Source organism: Ptychodera flava, chromosome 12 (genome assembly GCF_041260155.1).
Source record: "Ptychodera flava strain L36383 chromosome 12, AS_Pfla_20210202, whole genome shotgun sequence".
Classification (NCBI taxonomy): domain Eukaryota; kingdom Metazoa; phylum Hemichordata; class Enteropneusta; family Ptychoderidae; genus Ptychodera; species Ptychodera flava.
Window position 1 is genome coordinate 10,166,772 of NC_091939.1, and position 27,574 is coordinate 10,194,345.

General features: G+C 37.4%; 1 protein-coding gene across 1 annotated transcript; it reads right to left on the reverse strand.

The window, feature by feature from the left end:
• Positions 1 to 1,072: 1,072 nt before the first annotated feature.
• LOC139144938 (uncharacterized) lies at positions 1,073 to 16,608 on the reverse strand. Its single transcript, XM_070715773.1, has 6 exons — positions 16,435 to 16,608; positions 16,302 to 16,399; positions 6,636 to 6,755; positions 5,916 to 6,071; positions 5,115 to 5,192; positions 1,073 to 4,591 (listed from the first exon to the last, which is right to left on the reverse strand). Exons 2-6 carry the CDS (start codon positions 16,314 to 16,316, stop codon positions 4,505 to 4,507), a joined length of 456 nt encoding a protein of 151 aa, XP_070571874.1. The 5' UTR covers positions 16,317 to 16,399; positions 16,435 to 16,608; the 3' UTR covers positions 1,073 to 4,504.
• Between the last annotated feature and the right edge of the window lie 10,966 nt (positions 16,609 to 27,574).

Consider the following 27,574-nt stretch of genomic DNA (forward strand, 5'->3'; position numbering starts at 1 on the left):
TATCCTTGAAGGTTACTTTTCTAAAAACTTATTCAGTTCTGCATGTAAGCACTAGTGTGCAGCATCAGAATAATTTTTAAATAATATATAGTAAAAGTACGTTTAGATATTTCAGTGAAAGTTTGAAAATAACCACTAAACAACCATATAAGTCACATTCTGCAGGTACTACAAATACCATGCTTTTTAGGCAGCAAGTTATGACGAACTGAAGGGGTCATTCTCTGAGAAAACTTAGCATGCAAATTTATTTTGTCACTTCCATTGCAAAAAATCAATATCCTTTTGTTTCATAAAACATGTGCAACTAGCCTCCCTACTTTCCATCACATTATTCTGTATGGCTGAGACACAATCTCTGGCAAATTTTACAAAAATGCTATCTCCTCTCTCAATCACACATAATTTTCCAAATTATTTAAAATGAGAATTGAGAAGAATGGTGTGCATAAAAGTACGTTTTCAAAATTTTGATAAATAGTCTGTGAATTTGTCTACACATGCGAGACATAGTAAGTAGACTTCACTCAGGTATCTCCGAGGATACAAATCGCAATGAATTATGGGAAATCTACAGTACTGTGATCATGCCTTGGCGTAAAACGATAAAATATTAGTTCCGCTATAATCTGTCCTGAATTTACTTTTAAATGTAGCATGCTCTGCTTCAACTGCGATATGGACATAGATCTGCCTCTGGGCTACACCTGTACCTGTAATTGAGTAATAATTTTACTAAAACTGAAAACTGAGGGCGCTATATAAACAGCCATGTGCTAGCTGTTTAACAGCAAACAACCACAATCCCGCTGCTGTCACAGTGTGCATCAATAAAAAAGCCCTTCACAATGCTTGATGTTTAAGATATCAACGCATACAATTGTTCAAACTGCATTAAGGGGAAAAAGACCCCTTTCTGTGTAATTCGATGAAAGGGACAAATACAGCCACACTGGGCTACAAATATGGAACACACAACCTGAGATGATTACATGTATACATATGCTAACATACACTATGACTTTTATGAGTATACAAAACAAACAAAGCGACATGAAAAGACTATCATAGGTTATATTTGAATAAGAATAGATACTTTATTTCTTATCAAAAACAATTTGTACTCATTAGAAATCATTAATGCTATAAAACTGTTAGGTGTCATGCTGATTGAAAGACGCAAGAACTGAAATCACAATAACTATTTTCTGACCATTGGTCGCAATTATTAAATAGGAACCCAGTTACAAGTGTAAATACATATCTATACTGTACAAATTTGAAAATATCGTTCTTATAAGGCGTTTACCTTGGAATAAGGTACACTTATCAACAAAAATGATAGTATGTCTGTATGCCAATCTCAAGTAACTTGGCTGTATGTGTGTCAACCTCTAACAAAGTAAGTATCGGTAGTACTTTACAGTTCACAAATGTCAGCCTGCTACATGTAGTACCTTGCAAAACTAGAATATAGAATATTTGAAAGAATTTGTTGACATGCTGTGATCTACTGTACCTATGTTATGAAGGGAAAATTGCTTTTGAAAAGGGAAAATGTAATAGTCTGCCATATGTATAGCATAAACAACTGAATAATACAAAATCAGATCATTACAAATATTCTCTTGCGGCCCCCAAAATTATTATAGAAATAACGGGCGACACACTGACCATTAACGGTTATTTATGGGCAAGGGTGAGAGGAAAGCCTAAATTAACGGGCAAGGCTTGCCGAGCCCGTTAATTTGGCTTTCCTCTCACCCGCGCCCACAAATAAACGTTAATGGTCAGCGTGGAGTCTGTTATTTCAATTATATTATCAACGAACCACGGAAAACCGTCAAAATTAATGAAAATTTCCCGTGCGAACGACAATGGGACCCCAGGACCTGTCAGTGAGTAGTGTGCGCGCTGCAAAAATTTTATAAATCCGGAGATTTTTTTGAAACAAGTGTCTAAACTTGGCCCACAAATGCTCCATTTTTTTTTGTGGTTGATTATGATCTTTGTACAAATCACAATTCTCGTTTTAGCCGTAAAGTTACTATGTTTACGATATTATTCATATTCACGGGCATGAAAACAAACCATTACTGTGTATTTGTGGGCAGTCAAGTGGTTCGGCTTGACCAATTAAAACGCAATGGACAGGGTATGGTAATATAATTGAGGGTAACAGTTAAGTTTACACTGTAAACACTGTTATTTACACATGTCATAGAAAGCTACTTAATTACAGGTGGGTGATATTGACAAAACAGCTTAATACTTAAAAAAAGTTGATTTCATAATTACAGGATGTTAATATTTGCACCTTTTGTACAAAAACCCTTCTTGCAAAAAGTTCAACATAAGTAACAAAAAAATTTGATTCACATTTTCAAAACTAGTGCAATGATTGATGCACATTTTCACGACCACTTTCTAATTACATGAAGTGATCATGTTGCCTTCTTTGTTGATTTGTTGTTACAACAACAAATTCACACACAGGGCCATGCACATGCACACAATGTGTACATGTGCATAGCACGGTCTGCTATGACTACTGTTGAATTGCTACTTGTGTCATCCCGAGGTCATTCATGGTCACAGCGCCCTCAGTGGTGGTGATGTCCAAACCTGTTCTGGACAAACAGACTTCAACAAAAAGAACAGCAAAATACGTGATCATGCTTATAAAGCTATCTTACTGACAAGATGTCTGTGGCTCAGTGAGAGCTTTGAATTCAGTCACAACCTTCTGACTAAGTGATTTGGCGACGAAAGGGAAGATCTGTGTATACAATAATTATATGACTTGCGTAGACTGTGCATCAAGAAAATGTACCAGAATTGATAAAGATAAGAAGGTTATACATCTGATTTTTTACACTGGTATTAAGCAACCAAAAATTTAGCACATACCGAATTTCATCTACTACAAATGACAAGTTTCACCTTTACAATGAGAGTCAACCTACACTGATTTCTGTGAAATGTTTGGGCGAGTACCTTACCAAAGGCATTGCTGTTATTTTCCCTGTTATAGGCATATCTTTGCTATCTTCCAATTGTCAGTAATCTTGCAAAATGAGCAATATTTTTAAAGACATCATAGATATAGAGTAAATCGACAGGTGCATAAGGGTTATGTGTCTTCCAAACATCAGAAAGGTAAGTTTTTGTACATTTATCCTAATCACTGAGAGTATTTGGTTTCTACTTGAAGTAGCAGAGGGCAAAACAGGTCTTGCAGAAGCCATGGGACAGAACTACAATTGGTCTCTGAAAAAAAAACTGTAAAGAAGATCCCATTTACATTCCTCCATGAAACAACGTACTACTGTATTTACAACTGACTCTGCTAGAATATGATTTAAGGTACACGAAAACAATTATTTAAATTTGCCACAAACTAACACAGAGTATAAAAGTAATATGCTGCTGATATACAGTTACTTACAAAAGTACGCTAACAAAAATATAAACAAAGAAAACTAGATTTATACCTTTCTCTTTAACATTCATTACAAATTTTTCTGCATTCAAGTTAATTTAAGTCTGTTATTTTTTGATTTATACATATTTACAGATTCCTTTCACTTCCTTTCTTGAAACAAAGAGCAAAATAAGCAAATGACTGGAATGCTTTCTATTCAAAAGAAATGGAAGAAATACTTGCATACACAAATAGGCAAAACAAACATCAAGGTATAATAGTTTTAAAACAAGACAGCAACATAAAATGGAAGTACTGCACCACTTCTTGATCCTTCCTCCATAGTTGATGACAAATGAACACTCAGGACTGGAAAAAGTGGTGACTGGATATGGTGTACTGGTACGAGAACAAAAGCATGCACTACGACATAAATTGTGGAAGAAGCCTCTACAAAAAGCATGAGTAATGCTAAGGTATGTGATGTACACTATCAATGTCTGAGTGTAGGTTTCTTTGTATGTGATTGTTGAAAAAATCTCAACTCCCTTCTTTGGATACTCTATATAGATATGTATATATTTGAATGCAAGTGTATATTTTGTAAACAATGACAATGGACAGGGATACAGACTCCGGGATGAACAGAAACTGTGTCTGAGTTTATCTTTGGTTTGTCTTCATTCTCTTTCAGGTATACACCTATATAAGTACATGCACACAAACTTTAAGTACAAAACGATGCTAAGCCTGCTGTCAACTGGGATGCTATAATGGTAAATGACTTCAGCCTTCCAATTGAGTTGATTATAAAACATCTCGCATATCCCATCTTCCTATAAACCATTTGAATTGAGTTCCATATTCAAGTGTTTTACTTTCTTGTTAAATATCTATATTGATTTCTGTAGACTAAGTCTCCAATCAAAAGAGTACAATTTTGATTCCATCAGCTTCATGCACTGTTCATTTTCTTACTTGTAAACGATCAAATTTCCCTCATTTTGCTCTCTTCGATGAATCCAGGACGGAATTGTTTTTCACTTGGATGGAATGCTTGGACTGCTCACAGCCACCAAACTAGTGCATTTTCAGTTCAAAGCACAGACAGTTGATGTTTTCACATTCCGGCAGCTGACAGTTGCAAGCACAATCACATGCACCACACTGTAGAAACAATCAAAGAATGAACAAGTAAATAGATATAAAGAACTGAATTCTACGAGCAGAAACAGTAGTATAGAGCAACATTACATAACATTATTGTACTGAATTTTCATCACTTTATGTACATGTAATGTTGTGAACTTAATCAAACTTTCCATGGAGTATAGTTTCAATTTTCTCAAGTATAGGACTTTTTTGTGTTTACAATACTGAGTCCAAACAATTATAAACTTATTTCTTTTCCCCTTCTTTTCCTTCTTGCATTTTAGTCGGATGGAAGAAATGATAAAAAATAATACAATGCATTATGAATGAATCAAACTTATTGTTGCACAGAGTCATATATTACATGTTTGTATGAGCAACAGCAATATATCTGATACAGAGATTTGGTTTAACACCAAGTTTTATAGATATGAAAATAGGTCTATGTGTTCACATATACTGGTAATTGTTGCGAGTCAAAGCAGAGAAAACTGTAGGGTAAATATTTTGAATTGAATGAGCAATTGCATGTACTTACATCACAGATTGGTTCATTGCCACAGCACTGGTTGTTTTGACAGGACTCACACTTCATACATTTGTTTAACGTGCATCTCTGAAACATGAAATGATTGCACTTTGTGTTCAATAACTTCTTTTGTATTCTTCTATTTATTTTGATTTGAACTCATCAACTATTATCTTTCATGGAACTCATAACCACTTGAACACGTTTGCTGATTACTGTCTCTTTTTCATTTGGCAGCAATGTCTATTTACAAAAGCAGGTTGCATATATATCAACAGATAGTATGAATTCTCCATCAATGGCCACAGACAAGTACTCGTACAGATTGATATGGTGTGATGGTTTTAAGTATTGTCTACAATATTAACTGCACCACAAATCAATAATGCAAAACACATAGTCTTATTTATATGATTACATGCTTTTGGGAAGCGAGGGTTTGTTCTTTTATGCAAATCAGTTAATGGTGTATGTAATTCATGTTTCTGACGACTTAAATTTAATTTCATAATTTTGTATGAATATATCTTTTTTAGGGTCTATGCATAAATATATTTCATAAGTTTATATTGTGATACCCTCCCTAAACTTTTTATCTCTTTGATACATGTTGTCTTATCTGTAGTCGTCCACCCCTGATCTGTGTGAAGTCAACATATTGGTGAAAGCAAACATGCAACTACTTAACCTGCAGACCAACGGATTTATCCTTTGTTCCGAACAAGGTTGACAGCGAAGTTTTCACAAATGCTAAAATTCTAGAAATAACCTGCAATTCTCACGTCAAATTGGATTTGATGTATCACTAACCTGATCCGGTGGTCCACATATAGAATCAAGACATGATCTCATATTAGGGTACGCACAGCAATTGCAAGCCTCGGCCGTGGCAACCCAACAGTCACAACACTGTTGACTACCATCCTCCTTCCCGCATGGAGCACATTCACCACAGAAACCTTGAGCCTGTAAATTTGAGAGGACAAAATCATCAGATACCCCATGAACATCTGGCTGGCCTCTTTTTAATGATTTAAAATGTGAAAATCACTTTTCTACAGAAAGGCCAACTATTTTTCAGCCATGATAATGTCTGTAATTATGAGTATTGTTTACGATGAATGTACAAATATATATGTGTGATCTATACTCTAGGGTTACTTCTAAAACAGGTAAAATATCTGTCTTGTACGATTTTTGTGGACAAAAAGGTGGCATCTTGCATCAATGAATTTGTCCAAGATTATAACTCAGCCAATCATCTGTTAAGAACAAACAGGTCATGTTGCCTTAAAGAAATGACAATTAGAACCAAAAAAATGCTGAACTGACTTAATAGCAATAAATCAACATACTTGTAACGATGGAACTGCTCTTATAATCATGTAATTTGTAGTAAAACTTTGCATGTAATGTGTTTGCACTGGTAATAATCATGGTGCTTAATGTACAAGGGGAAGACTATCAAACTTTCCAACCTAGTTGTTTGATTTCTTTTATCCAGACTTTTGCATTTTTTTCAAAACTTACCAGGAGACACTGCCTGATCATGAGAATAAGGACAACCAGCACTAAATATGCTCCAACAGCAATGACAATTATTACGGATGTCGGCAACGCCTGCTCTGATGTTGTCTCGATCGGAGTTTGCTGAAAGATTAAAATAAAATGAAATGTTTAGCATGTATATAGGATAATACCTTGAACCTGTATAAATTATAGTCTTTCTGGCTAACACTGCATACTGCTCTATGTCTTCCTGCCTCTGCACTGCAATTGTCGAGGGTAAACGCACAGCTCGGTATACATTGCATCTACGCAGGGGTGATTAATTGACCAAGAGTGCATCAGCCAATATGTTTCAATATTAAAATGGTCCACAGCACGCAGTTGGCCTGCATTTGAACTACTGAGAAGCCCTACACTAGTACAGCTACAACTGGTAGGAGAAGCCCTGCAAAAATCAGTTTTACTACAAAGGGAAGCAAAACTTTTAATCCATTACCGAGGAAATATTTTTACATGACGCGCATTTCTGCGTCCTTTACGCATAAAACGGACCCAGGACCCCTCAAAAACTAAACTACGCGTCCCTTCGGACGCACAAATATCGGTTGCTGGTGTATATCTCGAGAAGCTGCTGAACACGTAAAACACATCCCAGTAAACCTTACCGACCCCATACTTTAATAGAATGCTCCGTAGTGCATTGGCGTCCACTGTTTGATGACCAATGGTACCCGCGGAAACAAATTTTACTACCGTAAAAAGTGACTTTCAAAATGTAAACTGATTTTTAATTGGTCGATTTCTGTTTGCGGCGATCAATACATGTTTATGCATTATGGCGGGTCGTGTCAAATACCCAAAACAAGCCGATCTGCGAAAGTTTTACGACGGCCGCAGCAACCAGCACGATGTAGGTTCGGTCGCGCCGAACAGCAGCTACGCCATGCGATCTGATACTCAGATTCCCCCGGCCAAGTCAGCAAAATTACGAACATTGTTATGTAGGTCATTTCCCCCACACTCATTATGACCTGAGTTCAATTAGTCTAGAACATTCTCAAGGTCACTACTCCTCAATGACCTCACAACCTTGAATTCAATTAGTCATGTTTGGAATGTTCTGGAAAGTTGATTAGTTGTGTAAGGGAGATAATTTTAGAACAGTAATTAGCATGTCAATAAAAGTTCTAGATTGTTCTTATATGCCTTTATAAAAGGGACGTGCTCAGCTTCCAGTCAGACTTTTGGGATCGTGTCTCTTGTGTGTTACTAAACTCCAGCAGTAGTCATTCTCAAGACTTTTCAAGACCTTCACTGCCAACGCTGGATTTATACTGTGGACTTTGTGCAGCTTCAAGCCTGCAAGGACTGTTCATTCATCCAACTGACTGTTACAACTCTGAGACTGGAGCTTTGCCGTCCCAGCTGAGATAAGTAGTCTGTACACTTTTAAAGCTTGTACTCTATCCCTGACTTAGCAATTAGTTTTATTTTTCGTAATAAATTTTGTTTAAACGTTAACTGCTGAGTTCACCCTTTTGTTCGTTTTCTCTGCACGTAACAATTGGGGGCTCGTCCGGGATACGAATATTTTGAGCCGTTTGACAACATTTTGCCTACCTTTTCAAAACTACTGTATACTGTGAACTCAGCGAAATTCAATCATGGCGGAATTCAAGCCAGACGAATTTATGGATGACCTTGATCAGGACACATTTAATTCCCTCAGAAAAGACAACCTCATAGCACTGGCCAATTTCCTTAAAGTAATGTCAAAAGATCTATGCGCAAGCGAGAAATACAGTTCAAGATTGCAAAACATTTAGTTAATTCTGGCCATTTTGAGGAGTCTGCCTTAAAGATTATGAGCCTGAGTCTTCCTTCGAACTCAAAAAATTGGAATTAGAAATACAGGCAGATTTCGAGCTAAAAAAATTGGCATTAGAAAAAGAAAAAGAATTACAAATGAAAGAAAAAGAATTACAAATGGAAAAGGAGAGACAGGCATTAGAAAAAGAAAAAATACAAATGCAGTTAGAAATGGAAGAAAGACAGAAAGAGAGGGAATTGGAAATGAAAGAAAAAGAATTGCAAATGGAAGAAAGACAAAGGGAGAAAGAAAGAGAGGAAAAAGAAAGGAAAGAGAATTAGCAGAACACCGACTGCAGTTAGAAATAAACGTTTAGAGCTTGGACAGTCAGGAAAATTCTTCCCTTCAGACAAGTTTGACATCACTAAGCATTTCAGGTTAGTTCCCCCTTTCCAAGAGAAGGATGTTGATAAATATTTCCTTCATTTTGAGAAAATTGCTCAGAGTCTGAATTGGCCTAAGGAGTCCTGGTCTATGCTTTTGCAGAGTGCTTTGGTGGGTAAAGCCAGAGAAATTTACATTCAGTTGTCAGTAGAGCAGGCTTCAAATTATGATTCTGTGAAGGAATTAATTCTCAAGGGCTATGAGTTGGTGCCTGAAGCTTACCGTCAGAAATTTAGGGATTGTGAGAAGGTGAAGGATCAAACTTATGTTGAATTTGCTCGAACAAAAGAACAACTGTTTGATCGTTGGTGTTCTTCTTCGAAAAGGTCAGTCAGAATTATGACAAATTACGACAACTTGTTTTGATTGAGGAATTTAAAAGGTGCATTCGGAGTGACATCAAGACTTTATCAATGAACAAAAGGCAGATACATTAGAGGTTGCTGCACGTTTGGCCGATGATTATTCATTGACCCACAAATCTTCATTTCTCAGCAAACCATCCCAGTCCTTTTCATACAGAAACAATGCAGGTAAATTTAACTCCTCCTTTTCATCCAAGAATTTCTCAAAGGACAGTAGGAAATCAAATGACAACAGTTCACAGAGTTCAAGTAACACTCCCACATCATCAGATCCCAAGTCTCAATCTCCTTCTGACAAACAGTTTGGTACACTTTCTTGTAATTATTGTAAGAAAGACGGCCATTTAATGTCAGATTGTTTCAAATTGAAAAGAAAACGTGAAGGTCAAAGTGGTCAAAGTGGATCTAAGCCCACCGGCTTTATTTCTTCATCAACTCAATTAGAGTCTAATAATGTGTGTAACACATTGTCTGAGGTTAAACCCTCTTATCCCCAATTAATGAGGTCAAGGTCAATTCTTCTCAAGATAGCATTATGGGTATTTTCGAACCATTTATTCATGATGGTTTTATATCACTTTCTAGTGATTTCTCTTCCGCTACCCCTGTCAAAATTTTAAGAGATACCGGGGCTTCCCAGTCTCTTTTGTTGGCAGATACCCTGCCGTTTTCTGAAAAGTCATTTTCAGGTTCTAAAGTTCTTATTAAGGGGGTAGATTGTAATGACTACATTCCTGTTCCTCTCCATAATGTCTATTTGTCTTCGGACTTTGTTTCTGGACCTGTGGCTTTAGGTATTAGGCCTTTTTTGCCTTTTGAAGGGATTCACCTTCTTCTTGGAAACGACCTTGCTGGGACAAGGTCATTACTAATCCACTTGTGACTGATAATCCTAGTTTAGATCAGGATCCAGAGCCAATTGAACAAGAGATACCCGATTTATTTCCTTCATGTGCTATTACTCGAGCCATGTCAAAGAAAACTTCCGAGAATCAAAATACTCTCAAAAATAATGTCACAGATGTTGACTTAAATGACACCTTTCTCAGTCAGGTGTTTGACACGGATCATTCCGTTATCCCTCGTGGATTTGAAACTTCCAGTAAAACTTCTGCTGACCAAAGTCAGACATTTTCTAGATCAAATCTCATTGCAGAACAACACAAAGACCCAGATATTTTGTCTTTGTTTGACAGGGTAGATGATGAAGATAAAACTTCAGATAGCTCTGTTTCCTATTATACAAAATCTGGTATTCTCATGCGTAAATGGAGACCTCCAGATGTTTGGTTGATGACGATTGGGCTATAAAACATCAAATTGTTGTTCCAAAGCCCTATCGTGCTGAAATATTGCGCCTGGCCCATGAAACCCCCTGGGCTGGTCACTTAGGGGTCAGGAAAACTTATCACAAAATTCTCAGTCACTTTTATTGGCCTAATCTCAGGCAGGATGTAACACATTTCTGTAAAACTTGTCACACATGTCAGATGGTAGGAAAGCCGAATCAGACCATTCCAAAGGCCCCTTTACAGCCAATTCCTGCATTTCAAGAACCATTTAGTAGGATTCTAATAGACTGTGTTGGGCCCCTACCAAAAACAAGATCAGGAAATGAGTACATGTTGACAATTATGTGTACATCAACTCGGTTCCCAGAAGCCATACCACTGAGAAAATAAAGACAAAGACTATAGTGAGAGCTTTAGTCAAATTTTTCACTTTATTTGGCCTCCCTAAATGTGTCCAGTCCGATCAAGGCTCCAACTTTATGTCTGGTATTTTTCAACAAGTAATGGATCAGCTAGGCATTAAACAGTATAGGTCATCCGCCTATCATCCAGAAAGTCAGGGTGCTCTTGAGCGATTTCATCAAACTTTGAAAAACATGATTAGGACCTACTGTTTTGACACAGAGAAGCAGTGGGATGAAGGAATTCATTTTCTGCTCTTTGCTGTTAGAGAGTCAATTCAAGAGTCTCTTGGTTTTAGCCCATTTGAGCTTGTATTTGGACATACAGTCCGTGGCCCACTTAAGCTCGTTAAAGAGAAATTCCTATCAGACGATGATGATTGTCTGAATATTTTGCAATATGTGTCAGATTTTCGTACAAAACTCTCTAAAGCATGTGAATTAGCCAGAGAAAATCTTGAGTCATCTCAGCAGTCAATGAAAACCAAATATGATAAAAGCACCTCAAAACGGAAGTTTGAACCAGGTCAAAAAGTTCTTGTTCTACTTCCAATTCCTGGCAAACCACTCCATGCTCGTTACTTTGGGCCATACCTAATTGATAAGAAATTGAGTGATTTAAATTACATCATAATAACACCTGACAGGCGAAAACAAAAACAGCTATGTCACATAAATATGCTTAAGCCATATTTGGATAGGGATAATCCTACTATAACTCAGCCTGTCAGTGCAGTCAGTTCAAACCATTATGAAGATAGTGATACTGAAACTGACTTGAGTGAAAATACTCTAAACTCAAAGCTGGGCTCGGTCAAGCTTCAGAACTCAGAAATCCTGGAGAAGCTGGAGTCTACAAAGTTGGCACACCTCCAGCCAGAACAACAACAACAGGTGAAAGAACTGCTCCATGAATATAAACACCTGTTCAAGATGTTCCAACGAGGACAAACGTCATCTATCACGACGTTGATGTTGGGGACAGTAAGCCTGTAAAACAACATCCATACAGACTGAATCCAACAAAAGCGAAATATCTCCAGGAAGAAGTCAAATACCTGCTGGACAATGACTTTATTGAACCCAGTAAAAGTAACTGGAGTTCGCCGTGCATACTTGTTCCCAAATCGGATCACAGTTATCGTATGTGCACAGACTTTAGGAAGGTCAACACTTAACAAAGACAGACACTTTCCCAATCCCGAGGATTGATGACTGCATCGACCGAGTGGGAAAAGCCAAGTATGTGACGAAATTTGACCTACTGAAGGGATTTTGGCAAGTCCCTCTGACGGATCGTGCTCGTGAAATATCCGCCTTTGTTACACCAGACGGATTGTTCCAGTACAAGGTGATGCCATTCGGAATGAAGAACTCTCCGGCAACGTTCCAACGGATGATCAACGACGTCATATCCGGGCTAGACGGGTGTGCAGCCTACGTTGACGACGTCGTCCTGTATAGTGACACCTGGGAGGAACACATCAAGCTCATGCGGAAGTTCTTTGAGAGACTGAGTAAAGCAATGTTGACTGTCAACCTTGCCAAATCTGAGTTTGGTTGGGCGAGGGTAACTTACCTCGGACATACTGTAGGACAGGGTGAGGTAAACCTGTTGATGCAAAATCAGTGCCATTTCAAGTTTTCCCATACCAAACTGCAAACGACAACTGATGCGCTTTCTCGGTATGGCTGGTTACTACAGAAAATTCTGTCCAAATTTCTCCACAATTACTGAGCCTTTGACTAACTTACTTAAAAAGAAAGTAAAGTTTGTTTGGTCAGAGCAATGCCAACAGGCATTTGATACACTTAAAGCCATACTGCAAAGTGCTCCAGTGTTGTCTGCACCAGATTTCACTTTGCCATTCAAATTAGCTGTGGATGCTAGTGATACGGCTGCTGGTGCTGTTTTATTGCAAGAGGATAGTCATGGTGTAGATCATCCTGTTTGCTATTTTTCACGCAAATTTAACAAATCCCAGAGAAACTACTCTACAATTGAAAAAGAGTGTTTATCTTTGATATTAGCTTTACAGCATTTTGAAGTTTATGTTACTTCTTCAAATCAGCCAATAGTGGTTTATATTGATCACAACCCTCTTGTTTTTCTGCAGAAATTTAAAGGCAAAAATCAGAGATTGCTAAGATGGAGTTTAATGTTACAGGAGTTTAATCTTGACATTAGACATATCAAAGGCAGAGACAATTTAATTGCAGACTGTCTCTCTCGTATTTAGAACTTATTGTTGTTCACACTTTTAAGATTACATTTGTAAAAGAAAGATTTTTCATTGAAAAATTTTCTTTTTTGAAGAGGGGGTGTGTTATGTAGGTCATTTCCCCCACACTCATCATGACCTGAGTTCAATTAGTCTAGAACATTCTCAAGGTCACTGCCTCAATGACCTCACAACCTTGAATTCAATTAGTCATGTTTGGAATGTTCTGGAAAGTTGATTAGTTGTGTAAGGGAGATAATTTTAGAACAGTAATTAGCATGTCAATAAAAGTTCTAGATTGTTCTTATATGCCTTTATAAAAGGGACGTGCTCAGCTTCCAGTCAGACTTTTGGGATCGTGTCTCTTGTGTGTTACTAAACTCCAGCAGTAGTCATTCTCAAGACTTTTCAAGACCTTCACTGCCAACGCTGGATTTATACTGTGGACTTTGTGCAGCTTCAAGCCTGCAAGGACTGTTCATTCATCCAACTGACTGTTACAACTCTGAGACTGGAGCTTTGCCGTCCCAGCTGAGATAAGTAGTCTGTACACTTTTAAAGCTTGTACTCTATCCCTGACTTAGCAATTAGTTTTATTTTTGTAATAAATTTTGTTTAAACGTGAACTGCTGAGTTCACCCTTTTGTTCGTTTTCTCTGCACGTAACAACATTCAACAGAAGTTGGCTCGATAGATTTAAATGGCTTCGATATTCTGAAGAGCGAAACGTCATGGAATGCGATGTATGTTTGAAATCGAATGTTACATGCCCGTTCACGGAAGGTTGTTCTAATTTTCAACATTCAACTCTCACTCGTCATCAGGACTCGAAAAGTCATCTCACAAGTGCTAAAATCCTAAGCTTGAGGTCACAATTACTACTGCTCGCAAATCTGCAGAGGACCGGCAGGTACTAGGTGCCGGGTATGAGTAACGAACTCGAGGCGTACGCTGCACAATTACGTACTGTTTACCTGATCGCTAAACGTGACCTTCCGTGCGATGTATTCACTGACATCATGCATCTACAGAATCTGAACGGCTTAGACATTGAATATTACAAACGTCCTCAGATAGTTATGGAGTTTGAAGAGTGTATTCAACGTGTGATCGAGAATCCCTGATTGATAGCATACATGCAACTTGCAAGTGATTTCATCGGTATAATGTTGGATGAGACTTGTGACATAACCGTTCATAAGAAACTTGCCATATATGTTCGATATATTCAGAATTGCGAGGCGAATGTTTCTTTCCTCGGTAACCAGCAAATTGCCACTGCTGCAGGGATCGAAAACGCCTTGATTGAATTTTTGACTAGGAAAGAAATCTGTGACGCGGCCGTAGACAAAATATATGGACTGGGAACAGACGGGGCGGCCGTAATGACCGGTCGTTTGAACGGGTTGGGTGCAAAATTAAAAGCCAGAAATCCCAACCTTGTTCAAGTGCATTGTGTTGCACATCGATTGAATCTTGCTGCTTCTCAAGCAGCAGAGAAGAGATATTGAATATTGCAAAGAATATCATAATATAATCCATTCATTGTATAAATACTTTAATGACTCTAGTGTGAGATATGACAAACTTAGAGAAATTCAAACTCTGTTGAATGGGCCTACATCTGTTCGCTGGTTGTCGGTTGAATCAGCTGTCAAGATGATTTTCATCAGTTTTGAGCCAATTGCCTTGGCACTTGCAAGTGACAAAAAAGGGGGAAAGGCTGATGGGCTGTTGAAATTTGTCTCCAATTCATTGTTTCTGCTATTCACTGCCTTATTGATTGATGTCCTTACTGTGATTGGAATTTTGAGCCTTACATTTCAGAAAGATTCTGTCAACCTATCCCATATCAAAAAAAGTGTTCAGTCTACTAGGGACACATTGAATACAATGACTAATGATTCACACACTGTCAGAGAAGTCTTTAATGCTTTGGGTGATGTTCCTGGCAATGGTCAGAAAAACACATACAAAAACATTCAAATCACTTACAATCAGCCACTCAGACAGAGCTTCTGTAGTGTACGAGAAAATTATATCAACAAACTACTGCAGAATTTAGATTGCAGATTTCCAGATGATGAGATGAATATTCTGGAATGTTTTGATGTAATTCTAAACCCACACAGATATCCTGAAAATTTGGCCAACCTACCTGACTATGGGGTCAACCAGCTTGATCAACTGTTGAATCATCATAACAATACACCAGGTATTGATGCTGATAGAGCTAGGGCACACTTTCTTGTTTACAAACACTTCACAAGATCTCACACGGGACGCACTGAATTTTGATATGTATATCAAGCTGTTGCTAACTGATTTTACAGAGGAGTATCCTGATCTTGCCATTCTTGCTAAAATTGCTCTTGTCATACCAGTGTCCTCTGCCCCATGTGAAAGGGGCTTTTCAGTAAAAATGCCATCAAACAGTGGGCACGAAATAGACTCAATCCTCAAAGGCTTAATAGACTAATGTTCATCAAACTGGTTGGCCCCATCACAGATGATTTTGACTTCATAAACAATGCTAGGTTATTTGCTGAAGGAGCTGCTGGCAGAGTGTTAACTCAACCTACTGGACTTGCTAGGTGAATGCCATTTCAGAGTATGAAATTACCTTCTTGTCAATTTGACAAATTTGAATACTTGTTCAAATTTCACAACTTTGTGAACTTGTCATTAAAGTTATGAGATCATTTCAATTATGAATAGTGTTCTTTGAATTGATCAATGAGGGACCTCAGTATGAACTAGAATTTTCATAAGAATAATTTTAAGAAATGCGCAACCATTTGCCGTGTGTTATAACACTAATTGAACACAGTGAAGACCATGGCATGGATAAACAATAAAATATTCTTTTGAAATAAATTGGGACCCCCATATTTTGATGTAGGACTCCCATTTTCTAACACCAGGGGTCCCAGGGACTCTCAAAAGTAAAAGTGATGTAAAACCCTGCCCTAGTCTTTTCACCATAGAGTGTACACTCGCCATGCTCTGAAAATATGCGATCCGTAGTCCTATCACTGCCATGGTTGTGTTGCCCCACTCCCCGGCCCGCTCCCAGTAATTCCAATGTCAAGAAGATGTACGATATAGCAGGAAAAAACGATAGATGTACGTATGGATAAGAAGAATACTTACTCCTGAATCCGCCATGTTATCCCTTTGTCTTGGGTAGGTTCAATACTGCAATGTAGTTTATCTGAATGGAATAATTATCTTCACGACTGGCCATGGACCTTCCGTTTTTAAGGTCTATGGACTGGCCATGGACTGGCGAAGACTAGCGGTTGTTATTTTCCATGGGAGCCGCCATCTTGGTAGACAACAACTTCACAAATGCGTAGCTACTCAATATCAGAGTGTTTTGAGAAGAAAAAAACGGCGGGACAGCATACGGTGAAGCTGTTGCTTTCGATCATATAGTGTCTCTAAGATCCCTCTGTTGTTAGGCAATGCTAAACTGTGCCGAAAAGTACAAAATATGACCGTCGTTCATAATTTAAGGTGGTCGATCAGAGGTGCACAGACCACTGCTTTGAAAAATGTATGCTACCAGGTTTCTATCTGTTGATTGGCTTATGTTAGTCACGTGATCAAAAAGTTGCGTTTGCCCTTGTGCAAGGTTCATGGTGCATCTATTATTATTTTATAGAGGGCTCAGCCCTTGGTGTCGCGCCAGGGGGTAAGATTGGCAATGTATTTGTATTGATTCATGATAAAATGTAATTAATTGTTATTTCATAAACGTTTATATGACAACTATGCCCAGTTTCCCTCTGCTGAAAGCAGTTCACGTACGTACACGACGTCAAACCCTGCAGCAGTGCAGGTATAGATTTTCTGTAACGTGTAAAAATTTTGGACAAAAATTGGCAATTTTTACAATGATAACAGCCTATCGCGTTAAACAAAGGACCGTATTGTGCAATCATTATCGTTGCAATGGTAACGGCACTGCCCACCTTCCACTTGCAAGCTGAAAACTACAGCGTAACCATGGTAACAGCGTTCCGTCTAAAAACAGGCAATTTTTGAATCTAATTATTGACACAGGGGGCGCTCTTCTAAAATTCAATCCCAGCATTCTTTGCGTATGCCCCCGTTCATATGCACGAGAGTTTTCTCCCTTTATCTATATTAACGATATTTTGTATCAGCGATAAGGTGCATAATAACATTTACTGGCTAATAAAAGAGGCATATTTTATAAATGGCATGTTATATAATAGTAATTTCTTTCGTATTTGTTTATTTACGAGTACTCAAAAATAAAACATGGCGGCGCCCATGAAAGAAGGGTACACTTCCGGTTACTCGCATAGTATATTATGAATAAGCGCATGCGTAGTCAGTAAGCCGCTGGCGCGACTATTATCTTGGACGGGGCAGTTGTCCCAGTGTAAGGTTTACGCTATAAACAGGGCCGAGGACTAGGTGGTGAAAACCGCATATATTCTTAATGTCTTTTACAAAAATAATTTATCGAAATGTCGCATAAGGGCAGGAATTAAAGTTATGACTTAACTTAATCAAATCTCGTTTCGTCTAGGTCTCAAGTTTTACGCATTTGGTCTAGCCTGTAGGCCTACTTTGTAATGTTTCGCCTCACTTAAAGTTATATATCTTTTGTTGTGTTTTGTTTTAATATTTAAGCGAATTTACGTGATAAAGATACAGAACAAGTCATCGTTGATGACACAGTCCCCACTTGTTAATGGGTACTTTGATTACATGTCCTCAGAGAGGATAGAGTCCTCTTCATTAATTAGGTCTGTGATAAAATACTTTGATGCAGATGACGCTCAATGGCCAAGAATGAGTTCCATGGTGATGAAAACATAAAACCAATGTAGGCCACCATCCTAAAGTTCAGAAAATGAGTCAACTAGGAATTAATCAACAGGATGTGCAAAACATTTGTGCACACAATTCTAACACTTGACAGATTATCACTGGTACCATATTTCATAAAGTTTGATGCAGTATTTACAACACTATGAGATCAACATCTGTATCAAGTTTCATCACATTTGACGTTGTATTAATTTATGGCTATATCACCCTAATTAGGAAAGTTCATTACTTATGCAATTACAAATTAATTAAAATGACACTGATAAATGTCTTTTTCAATGTTAAAGCAATGTGAGCTTAACATCAGTTAACATCTGTATAAAGTTTCATGAATTGATGCAGTACATATTTCTTGACATATCAGCCTACTTACAAAACTTCAATAATTGACATGTTACTGCTACATGACGTGAAACAATTGACGAGCATATGTATGAAATACTCGTAGGTCAATGTCCTTGTACCAACTTTGAATGATACTGGTGGAAATATGTCTGATTATGGCTCTGTACATTTGAAAATTGTAACAAAATCACCGCCATGCAGCAATATTTGATCTTACTGTTTCAAAACTCAACACGTATATGTATGACGTAAGTCAATGTACATGTACCAACTTTGAATAAGATCAGTTGAGACTTGCCAGAGTTATGGCTCTCGACATGAAACAACCATAACAAAATTGCTACCATGTGGCCATATTGGACCATCTCGTGAAACAAATCGACATACATAAATAAGTCAATGTCCTTGTACCAACTTTGAATAAATTCGCTTGATACATGTCTGAGTTATGGTTCCAGACATGAAAAAATCGGAAAAAAATGGCCACAAAACAAATCAATGTGCATATGTATGACATAGGTCACTGTCCTTGTACAATGATTAAAATTGGTGAATAAAATAAGTTGAGACATGCCCAAGTTTTGGCTAAGGACACAAAAAAATTGTAACAAAATGGCTGCCATGCAGCCATATTGGATCATATCATGAAACAAATTGACATACATATGTATGACATAGGTTAATGTCCTTGTACCAACTTTGAATAAAATTGGTTGAGATATGCCTGAGAGTATTATGGCTCTGTACATGAAAAAGTCGTAACAAATGGCCGCAAGGCAGCCATATTGGATCGTATCACATAACAAATTGACATGCATATGTATGACATTAGTCAATCTCCTTGTACCAACTTTGAATAAAATCGGTCGAAACATATCTGAGTTATGGCTCTGTACATGAAAACATCGTAATAAAATGGCCGCCTAGCGGCCATATTGGATCGTATCACAAAACAAATTGACGTGCATATCTATGACATTGGTCAATGTCCTTGTACCAACTTTGAATAAAATCGGTTGAAACATGTCTGAGTTATGGCTCTGTACATGAAAAATTGTAATAAAATGGCCGCCTGGCGGCCATATTGGATCGTATCACAAAACAAATTGACGTGCATATCTATGACATTAGTCAATGTCCTTGTACCAACTTTGAATAAAATCGGTTGAAACATGTCTGAGTTATGGCTCTATACATGAAAAAATCGTAATAAAATGGCCGCCTGGCGGCCATATTGGATCGTATCACAAAACAAATTGACGTGCATATCTATGACATTAGTCAATGTCCTTGTACCAACTTTGAATAAAATCGGTTGAAACATGTCTGAGTTATGGCTCTGTACATGAAAAAATCGTAATAAAATGGCCGCCTGGCGGCCATATTGGATCGTATCACAAAACAAATAGACGTGCATCTGTATGACATATGTAGTAATCCTTGTACCAAGTTTGAATAAAATCGCTTTTGCATCTCTGAGATATCTGCGTGAACGACGGACGGACGGACGGACGGACGGACGGACGCACGCACGCACGCACGCACACGGACATGACCAAACCTATAAGTCCCCCCGGACGGTGTCCGTGGGGACTAATTATGCAGTGCCACGCAGTACGATGCAAATAAAACATGGAAAATAATCACGAGATTTCCGAAAAATCTCCGACCAATTTGTGAGTTTTTGCTGGTTTCCTCAAACTATAGGCCTAATTTTAGGTCATAAGATTTGGTTGCTGTAGACCTACATGCAATATTGGCGGTGTTTCGAAATTCTTTATAGCAATCCATATTGCTCTTATCTGAAGACTCGGGCCATTATTGCAATCATGATAGTATGGTGGTTCAACTCTGTTCGCCTGCTGGGCATTCACAGAACCATGGAGGTGGCCCTCTATGGCGAACACTGCATCGAAGAAGGGCTATCATTTTATTTCTTTATCAACCGGGGGCAAAACATTTCCCGTTCTCATTTTCAGTAAACTATTCTGAATCGTTGGCATATAGGCTTGTATTCCTTATTGAAGTCCCGTCATGCTACCCTGGGATAGCTACATGCTAGTGGCGGGTCAAAAACGTAAAAGTCAAAACCAAATGCAGAAATCCGGTCCGAAACACCACTGCTGTGGACCCACAGCTACATTCTTGTCAAATTGATGTTTCACCCACGTACAACTTTATGTAGCATATTCCGCTTCTACAGTAATATGATAACAAATTGGAAGAGATGTGACGAGTAAAGGGTTATCTCAGCCAATATTAGGTATGAGTGATCCTGGTCAAATAACTAAGTGATGATAGCTATTAGAGGTTTTACTTCTACCCAATAGAAATTTCGACAACAGGTTATCTTTTTTTTGTGCCTTTACGTGCTTCTGCAGCTAGCTGTCGTCGAAAAAATTGCAGTTTACATATACCTAGACGGATCTTTGATGTCATTCTGAGATCTCGGCCCTACCAAGTGTACCTTGCTCGGCTACCTTGTTCTGAACAGCAATTCCAAATTAAATCGAATAATTGATGTCGCGGGTTGAAGAGGACGTACGACTTAAACAAACGTGAGCAATTAAAGTCTTGCAATCTTCTTTTCGAGCTCCCTCCAATCTCCCTTTTTACTTGCACTCTTCCATGTTTTGAATACGCAAAAGTAATAATATTGCCATTTTCTGCCAATTACATACATTGTTAGGTACAATTAGTAGAAAGTAGTAGGGAAATATAATGGGAAAGTAGTGTTGCCGTCTTACTTTCTTGATTCATCGTATAAAAATATGTCACAGGGCCTACCTTTCAATTTTGTGCAGTTCACACCACTTCATGACAAATTTCAACCATCAAGAATCATGTGGGGAGCTGATTAAGACTGAATCACTGCTATTTCCTGCTGCATGCAATTCTTAATTGAAATGACGTTCAGATTTTATGAAGAAATTTAGGTGTTGCTGAAAACTGCTGAGTCGGCATTTTTTTCACGGGTTCTTTCGTAGTTGACAGAATGTTGCCAATTTATCCTGAAATCTAGCACCGTGGCAACACTTTTAAATACATTTTTCAGAATGACTTCTTATTCAAGGACTTTATTATGAACGTTTCGAGGAAAGTACAACGTTATTCAAGTATGTTTCCCATGATGCAAACTACAGTAATTTGTGGTTTATAGATACACGGCGGACGGTCCCTCTAAGAGGGAGGGGAGGGGGGGGGCGTCCGCCGTGTACCTTACAAACAGGGACTGTGATGCAAAACCAATGGAATCCGACTTACAGCACGGGGGAAGCCAGGAAAAAGAAACAAAGCCAAACAAATAAATAACACGTGCAATATTCAAGATGCGACGTCTGCAGTATCATCACTCACTGAACTCCCAAAGTGGGAGTTTAGTAAAAAAAAAATTACGTTGCATTTTGAATATGTTGCATGTGTTATTTATTCATTTAGGGCCCTATTTCTGTTTTGTTTGTTTGAAATTGTTATTTATCCTGCCTTCCCTGTGCAGCTGTGATATTTAGTAAATGATGATACTGTTCTAATCTATGGCTTCACTTGCTATTTTCGGCATATTGCTTCAGATTCACTCTCATTTTCGGATTACCTAAAGTGTTCGCGTTCAACGAAGAAACAAGAAACTAATTTTATTTAGTGGCAAGCGAATGTTCATTTACATGTAAAAAACTCTGGAAAGAGAAAATTCATATAAATGAAACTAACAAGAGAGCATGATAACAGTTTAATATGTCGCTAAACAGTGAGGTGGACAACGGCAACCTACTTTACATAGTAAGATATGGAAAAATGCAGTGTTCCCTTGACTTAGTGATATATATATATAATATATATATATATATTATATATATATATATATATATATATATATATATATATATATAATATATATATATATATATATATATATATATATGATATATATATATGATATATATATATATGATGTATGTATGTATGTATGTATGTATGTATGTATGTATGTATGTATGTATGTATGTATGTATGTATGTATGTATGTATGTATGTATGTCCCACGTGTACCGATAGGAAATGAAGAGGTTGATATTTGGGGAGCCTTATAATGGTATCAATACTTATTTCATTCAAACAATGTATTTTCTAGAAGAGATAGAGCAATAGTTTTTAGCGAAAACAAAACGACGAAACCTTGAATATATGTCCGTTTTACCTCTATGTTCAAATCTATTAAATTGAAAGCCAGAACAGCACCCACACTGTGCTCGGACAAATACACTCATGTTGTATTTGAACTTGAATGCGTTTGTCAGAGTGTTAGAGTGTGCGTGCTTGTTCTTGCTTTCATTAACACTAGTCCGGCAGCCAGTGAGTAAACCTTGCTTTGTGGTCTTAAGTTTTTTTCTTGGTGGATTTCGTTTGTCAAGACCACCACAAAAAGAAATATAATTACTGGCCCTCTGTCAGCATTGAGCAATTTGAGAAAATTAGCATAATCAAAATGGCCGCCAGCTTATTGCACTTTGTATGAGAAAGAAGACTCAAATGGCTTTATACATACTGTAACTTTGTTTTTCTCGTTTAATCACCAAGCAGTTGCTGACGGCAAACTGGAACATAAATATTGGCATATATTATTTGAATGACATGCTAATTTGCATAATTTCAAGATGGCGGCTAGCTGTAAACATGTCCGGCAGCCAGCTGCCAGTGGGGTAAACCTTGCTTTGTGGTCTTAAGTTTTTTTCTTGGTGGATTTCGTTTGCCAAGACCACCACAAAAAGAAGTATAACTACTGGCCCTATGTCAGCATTGAGCAATTTGAGAAAATTAGCATAATCAAAATGGCCGCCAGCTTATTGCACTTTGTATGAGAAAGAAGACTCAAATGGCTTTATACATACTGTAACTTTGTTTTTCTCGTTTAATCACCAAGCAGTTGCTAACGGCAAACTGGAACATAAATGTTGGCATATATTATTTGAATGACATGCTAATTTGCATAATTTCAAGATGGCGGCCAGCTGTAAACAATTCTTGTTAAGCGTAACTCTACTTTGTTATCATTTACTGTACTTTGTGCAGTTATTTTAACACAGTAGCTTTTACATCACTGTTTTAATAGTTGCACGTACATAAACTTCTTTTTCTGTTGCAAATTTAATGTTGATAATCAGACATGTAAGCAGCCGACTAGTTTAGCCTTCGCCCATTGTCGAGTACTTGTCTGTTTACTTGTAAAAAGATATAAACTGATGCCGACAGTGTTCTGGTAATTGTGTTTCACTCTGCCAAGAGCCTCTGTTATGTTTCTAAGTAAGTTAGTGATCTTTATGCCTTTGCTGAAACCAACCTGAGTGTGACTTTCTAACCGAAACAATGATTAAGTAAGGTGGAACATTTTCCTAGCTCGACTATCAATGCATTTTATGTACACTTAAGAAAAAAACGTTGTGATTTACACTACTTTCGAGGTTGATATGGAATCTGCTGACGTCACATTGAATCCATGATTAGTCACACTTTGTGTATCAGAAAAAGACTATGGGTTTGGAGTACAATGACTTATAGAAGATATTTCCAAAGTTACTCGGGTTCTCTAAAGGTAAAAAGGGGAAGGCGGCTCAACACACCATACTATTTTTGAGGATGTTCAGTTTTTTCGTATGTTACTCTTAATATGTGTATTTTTTGGGGGTTTAGTTTATTTTTGGATGTACTATGACGATTCGTCGTTCGGTCTGTAGTGTCAAAACTCCATCTCCATCTCAACGTGCATTTCGAAACTCTTAAATGTGAGATCTTCTTCAGTCTCTTAATATTGTTATCCTTATTTTGTTCGTGTATGACCTCTAGAATTACATTTGTTCATTTAGTAACGAAACTATTGTTGATATATTTGGATCTGAATCCAATCCATTGTGAGATTGTATATTTGTATTGTCTGTGTATGGCCTGTTTTCCTTTGGATGTTGTTGAACTCTCTTGTTCTTTACTTATGTGTTTATTTGTTTGTTTTTTTCTCTTTTTCGTTGATCCTTTGCATTGATTTTTGTTTCTCTTGTATGCTATTATTGGTTTTTCAGGGAACAAAAACTGAAGACGTTCATCGCTTTCAATTATTTTCCATTTCATTGTTAGTGCTTTTATATCGTTTGTTCTAATTTGTGGACTGTATTTGGTTGCGTATGTATATTATGTTTGTTATTATTGATTTTCCCTAGTTTGAGGTACGATTCGCACTTTGTGTGTCCAACTTCCGGTCTTATAACCTTGTTTTTGTTTTGTTTTTGTTTTTTGTTGAAAATTCAACTTTCTTGTCAAAGTCTTTGTTATTATTATATGTTGTTACACGGGCATATCTCAGCAATTTACCTTAATTAAACCAGTAAAAATACCTTTTTGGGTCGCACGAGTTTCTGGCTAGATATTGAAATGGTCCGTTATTTTGGTGTGAGTTTTTGTGTCGAGAATTCTCCCTTTATTGTATCGTTGACTTTGTAAATCATTAATGGCACTTCTAGGAGAATACTCTATTGTAAATTTGAAAGTTCAGTGTAACTTATTGATGTTAGCCATAAATTCACTTTCAGCTCAGTTTCTGTTCCCGTATAGATCATGAAACATCATCTCTGAATCGTTTTAACAGGAAAGTCTGCTTCTGTGTAGTTTAATGACCTCAGTTTCAAGGTAGGAGAATGTTGTATCAGCGATTTCCGGCGAAACTGGTGAACCCAGCTATAGCCACAAATATGTTGGTAGACGTTTCTGTTAAATTCAACCGTGTTATGTTGCAGAAATATTGTTAGTCATTCTTTGGTGGAACGCTTCGATCTTTTCAAGTGTCGTTGTGTGACAGTTTGCTTCAGTGCGTTGTGGAGTATTTGTGGGAGTATTTGTGTACATCGAGATTACATCCAGAGTGACTAGTAATGCATTATGTTGTATTGTTATCTTGCTTAGTTTGTTGGTAAAGTCCGTTGCGTCTTTAATGTACATTGGCTGGTTTTGTACAATCAGTTTTAAGAAATAGTCTATCTTATGTATTCCGATATTTTGTGTGTTGGGCTAGAGCAGCCATAAATAATTTGGACCGTGACGACAAATGAATTTTGCTGATGCTGGTGACTTTTATGAATTTTTGGAGTGGATACTGCGTTGGTGTGCATATTATGTGTATTCAAGGGATCATGATATTTGAACGTATCATTTGTCTATTTGTTTATATTTTGACATGTCCGTGTAGTTTTCTGGTTTTGTTGTCGCTGTCATTTACATGCACTTTTGTATCGTAATCTCTTTTGGCTTAAAAGTCTGTGACTTTCTTCAATGATATTGCTATTCCATTTCCCCTGTCTTTATCTAATGGTTTTATGGTAATGTTATGGTTCAATTTGATAGTGTTTTAATGGCATTTTTCTGCCTATATTATGTTAGATTTGGTTGTATTGAAATGACTTTCGGAATTTTCCAGTGATAAGCCTCTATTCAATGTCATTTCAGGAGTTAATAGTTTAACACAATTGGAACTAATTTGGGATAATTGGATGGTGACGTAATGTCGATTTAATCTTCAAATGTAATCTAATCTGCTTTCTTTTATATTGCACACTTGTTTTTATGAGTAATTTGCGATACTGCAACATTCAGCCATATAATATGAAAATCCAATTATCCCAAATTAGTTCCAATCGTGCTGTTCATATTCCGAGAGATATTTTAACACATTTAGAGTTCTTGGGGATTTGTATTTGGTACGCCTGTTTGCGTCTTATTTTTTGTTTGTTTCTTTATTAATTCTTTTCTTTTGCTTCCATTATCAGAGAAGATTTCCTCAATCTGTTAAATTTTCTCTGTGTGTATTTTGAATATGATGGCAGCCTGGCCATCGTATTTCAATGGTAGTTCTTTGGCTGAAAAATTTGGTGGCCCTGAAAAAGAGCTTTTGGTTTGGTTTGGGGAAGTAGTTTTTGTACATAACAACTTATGCGCCAGTCATGTAAAACCCCCACTCCCCCCACCTCGGGTTTAGTGGGGGATTTGGAAATTAGTCCTGTGAAATCTGCCAAATGCCCCACCCCCTGGGGCAAGACAATCCGGAAAATCCCCACCTAAACCAAGTAAATCCCCCACATACGGGGGTGGGGAATTTGTAAATTCCTACACACAACCACTCTTTGGAATTTTCATGTCGTAAACAACCTGCATCAATATAAAAAGTTCATGTTCAACTTTAGAACAATTTTTATCATTGAAAACAGGGTTTTGTGACATTTATGCTGTTCACAAATGTCTATCACAATCAACACAAATAGATCCAGGAAAATAACATACTTTTCGCATTTGTTTTTCAGCCACTTATACTGTGACCAGATAAAAGTGTTGAGGTGTCACTGTCACGTCACCTATTTTGGAGCAAAAATTTACAATATTTTTCAGTCTAGTTTGCTTGTATGTTGTCAGGCATAAACACATTTCAGGCTAGAACAAATGATTTAGTTAGATCAAAACACCAGATGTATCACACAAGACATGTCGCCTCAATAAACTAATTAAAGCTGATGAACAAGATACATGATGTCCAATCTCACAAGTGCAGCTGTTTTGTCTTCTCGCTCTCATGTTACAAGCACAATTACACATTCTACATCAGTCATGCACTGATTTAAAACAAGCAGAGGAATTAAAATTCACAATGATCCGTGTTTATTCATCACAATACACGGCAGAAAGATACTGTGTAAAACTCAACAGAACAGATGATCAGAATGATCACAATGATGAAACAGAACTGTTTCCCTAGCTATATGGGTCATCATGAATAAATTTGATAATACATTTAGCGGACATAAAAAGGAATCCCGTCGCGACCGAACATGTTTTCCAATACACAAGCAATTTAAAGGGACAAAGTCGGCCATTTTTCATGAATTTTGTTTGATGTGAGATACTACTTATATTGTTTGACATGTCAAAAGATACCGAAAGAATGGCTGACCATGCTATATTCGACCCGGTTTTAGACACGATACATGCAAACCATCGCAAAAATGAATTCATGGTCATGACCATTAATTCGTTTTCGCGATGGTTTTACTTAATTTTTATAAAACTGGGGTCGAATATATGCATGGTCACTCATTCATTCAGTATCTTTCAACATGTCAAACAAAATAAGTAGTATATCGCATCAAACAAATTCATGAAAAATGACTGACTTTGTCCCTTTA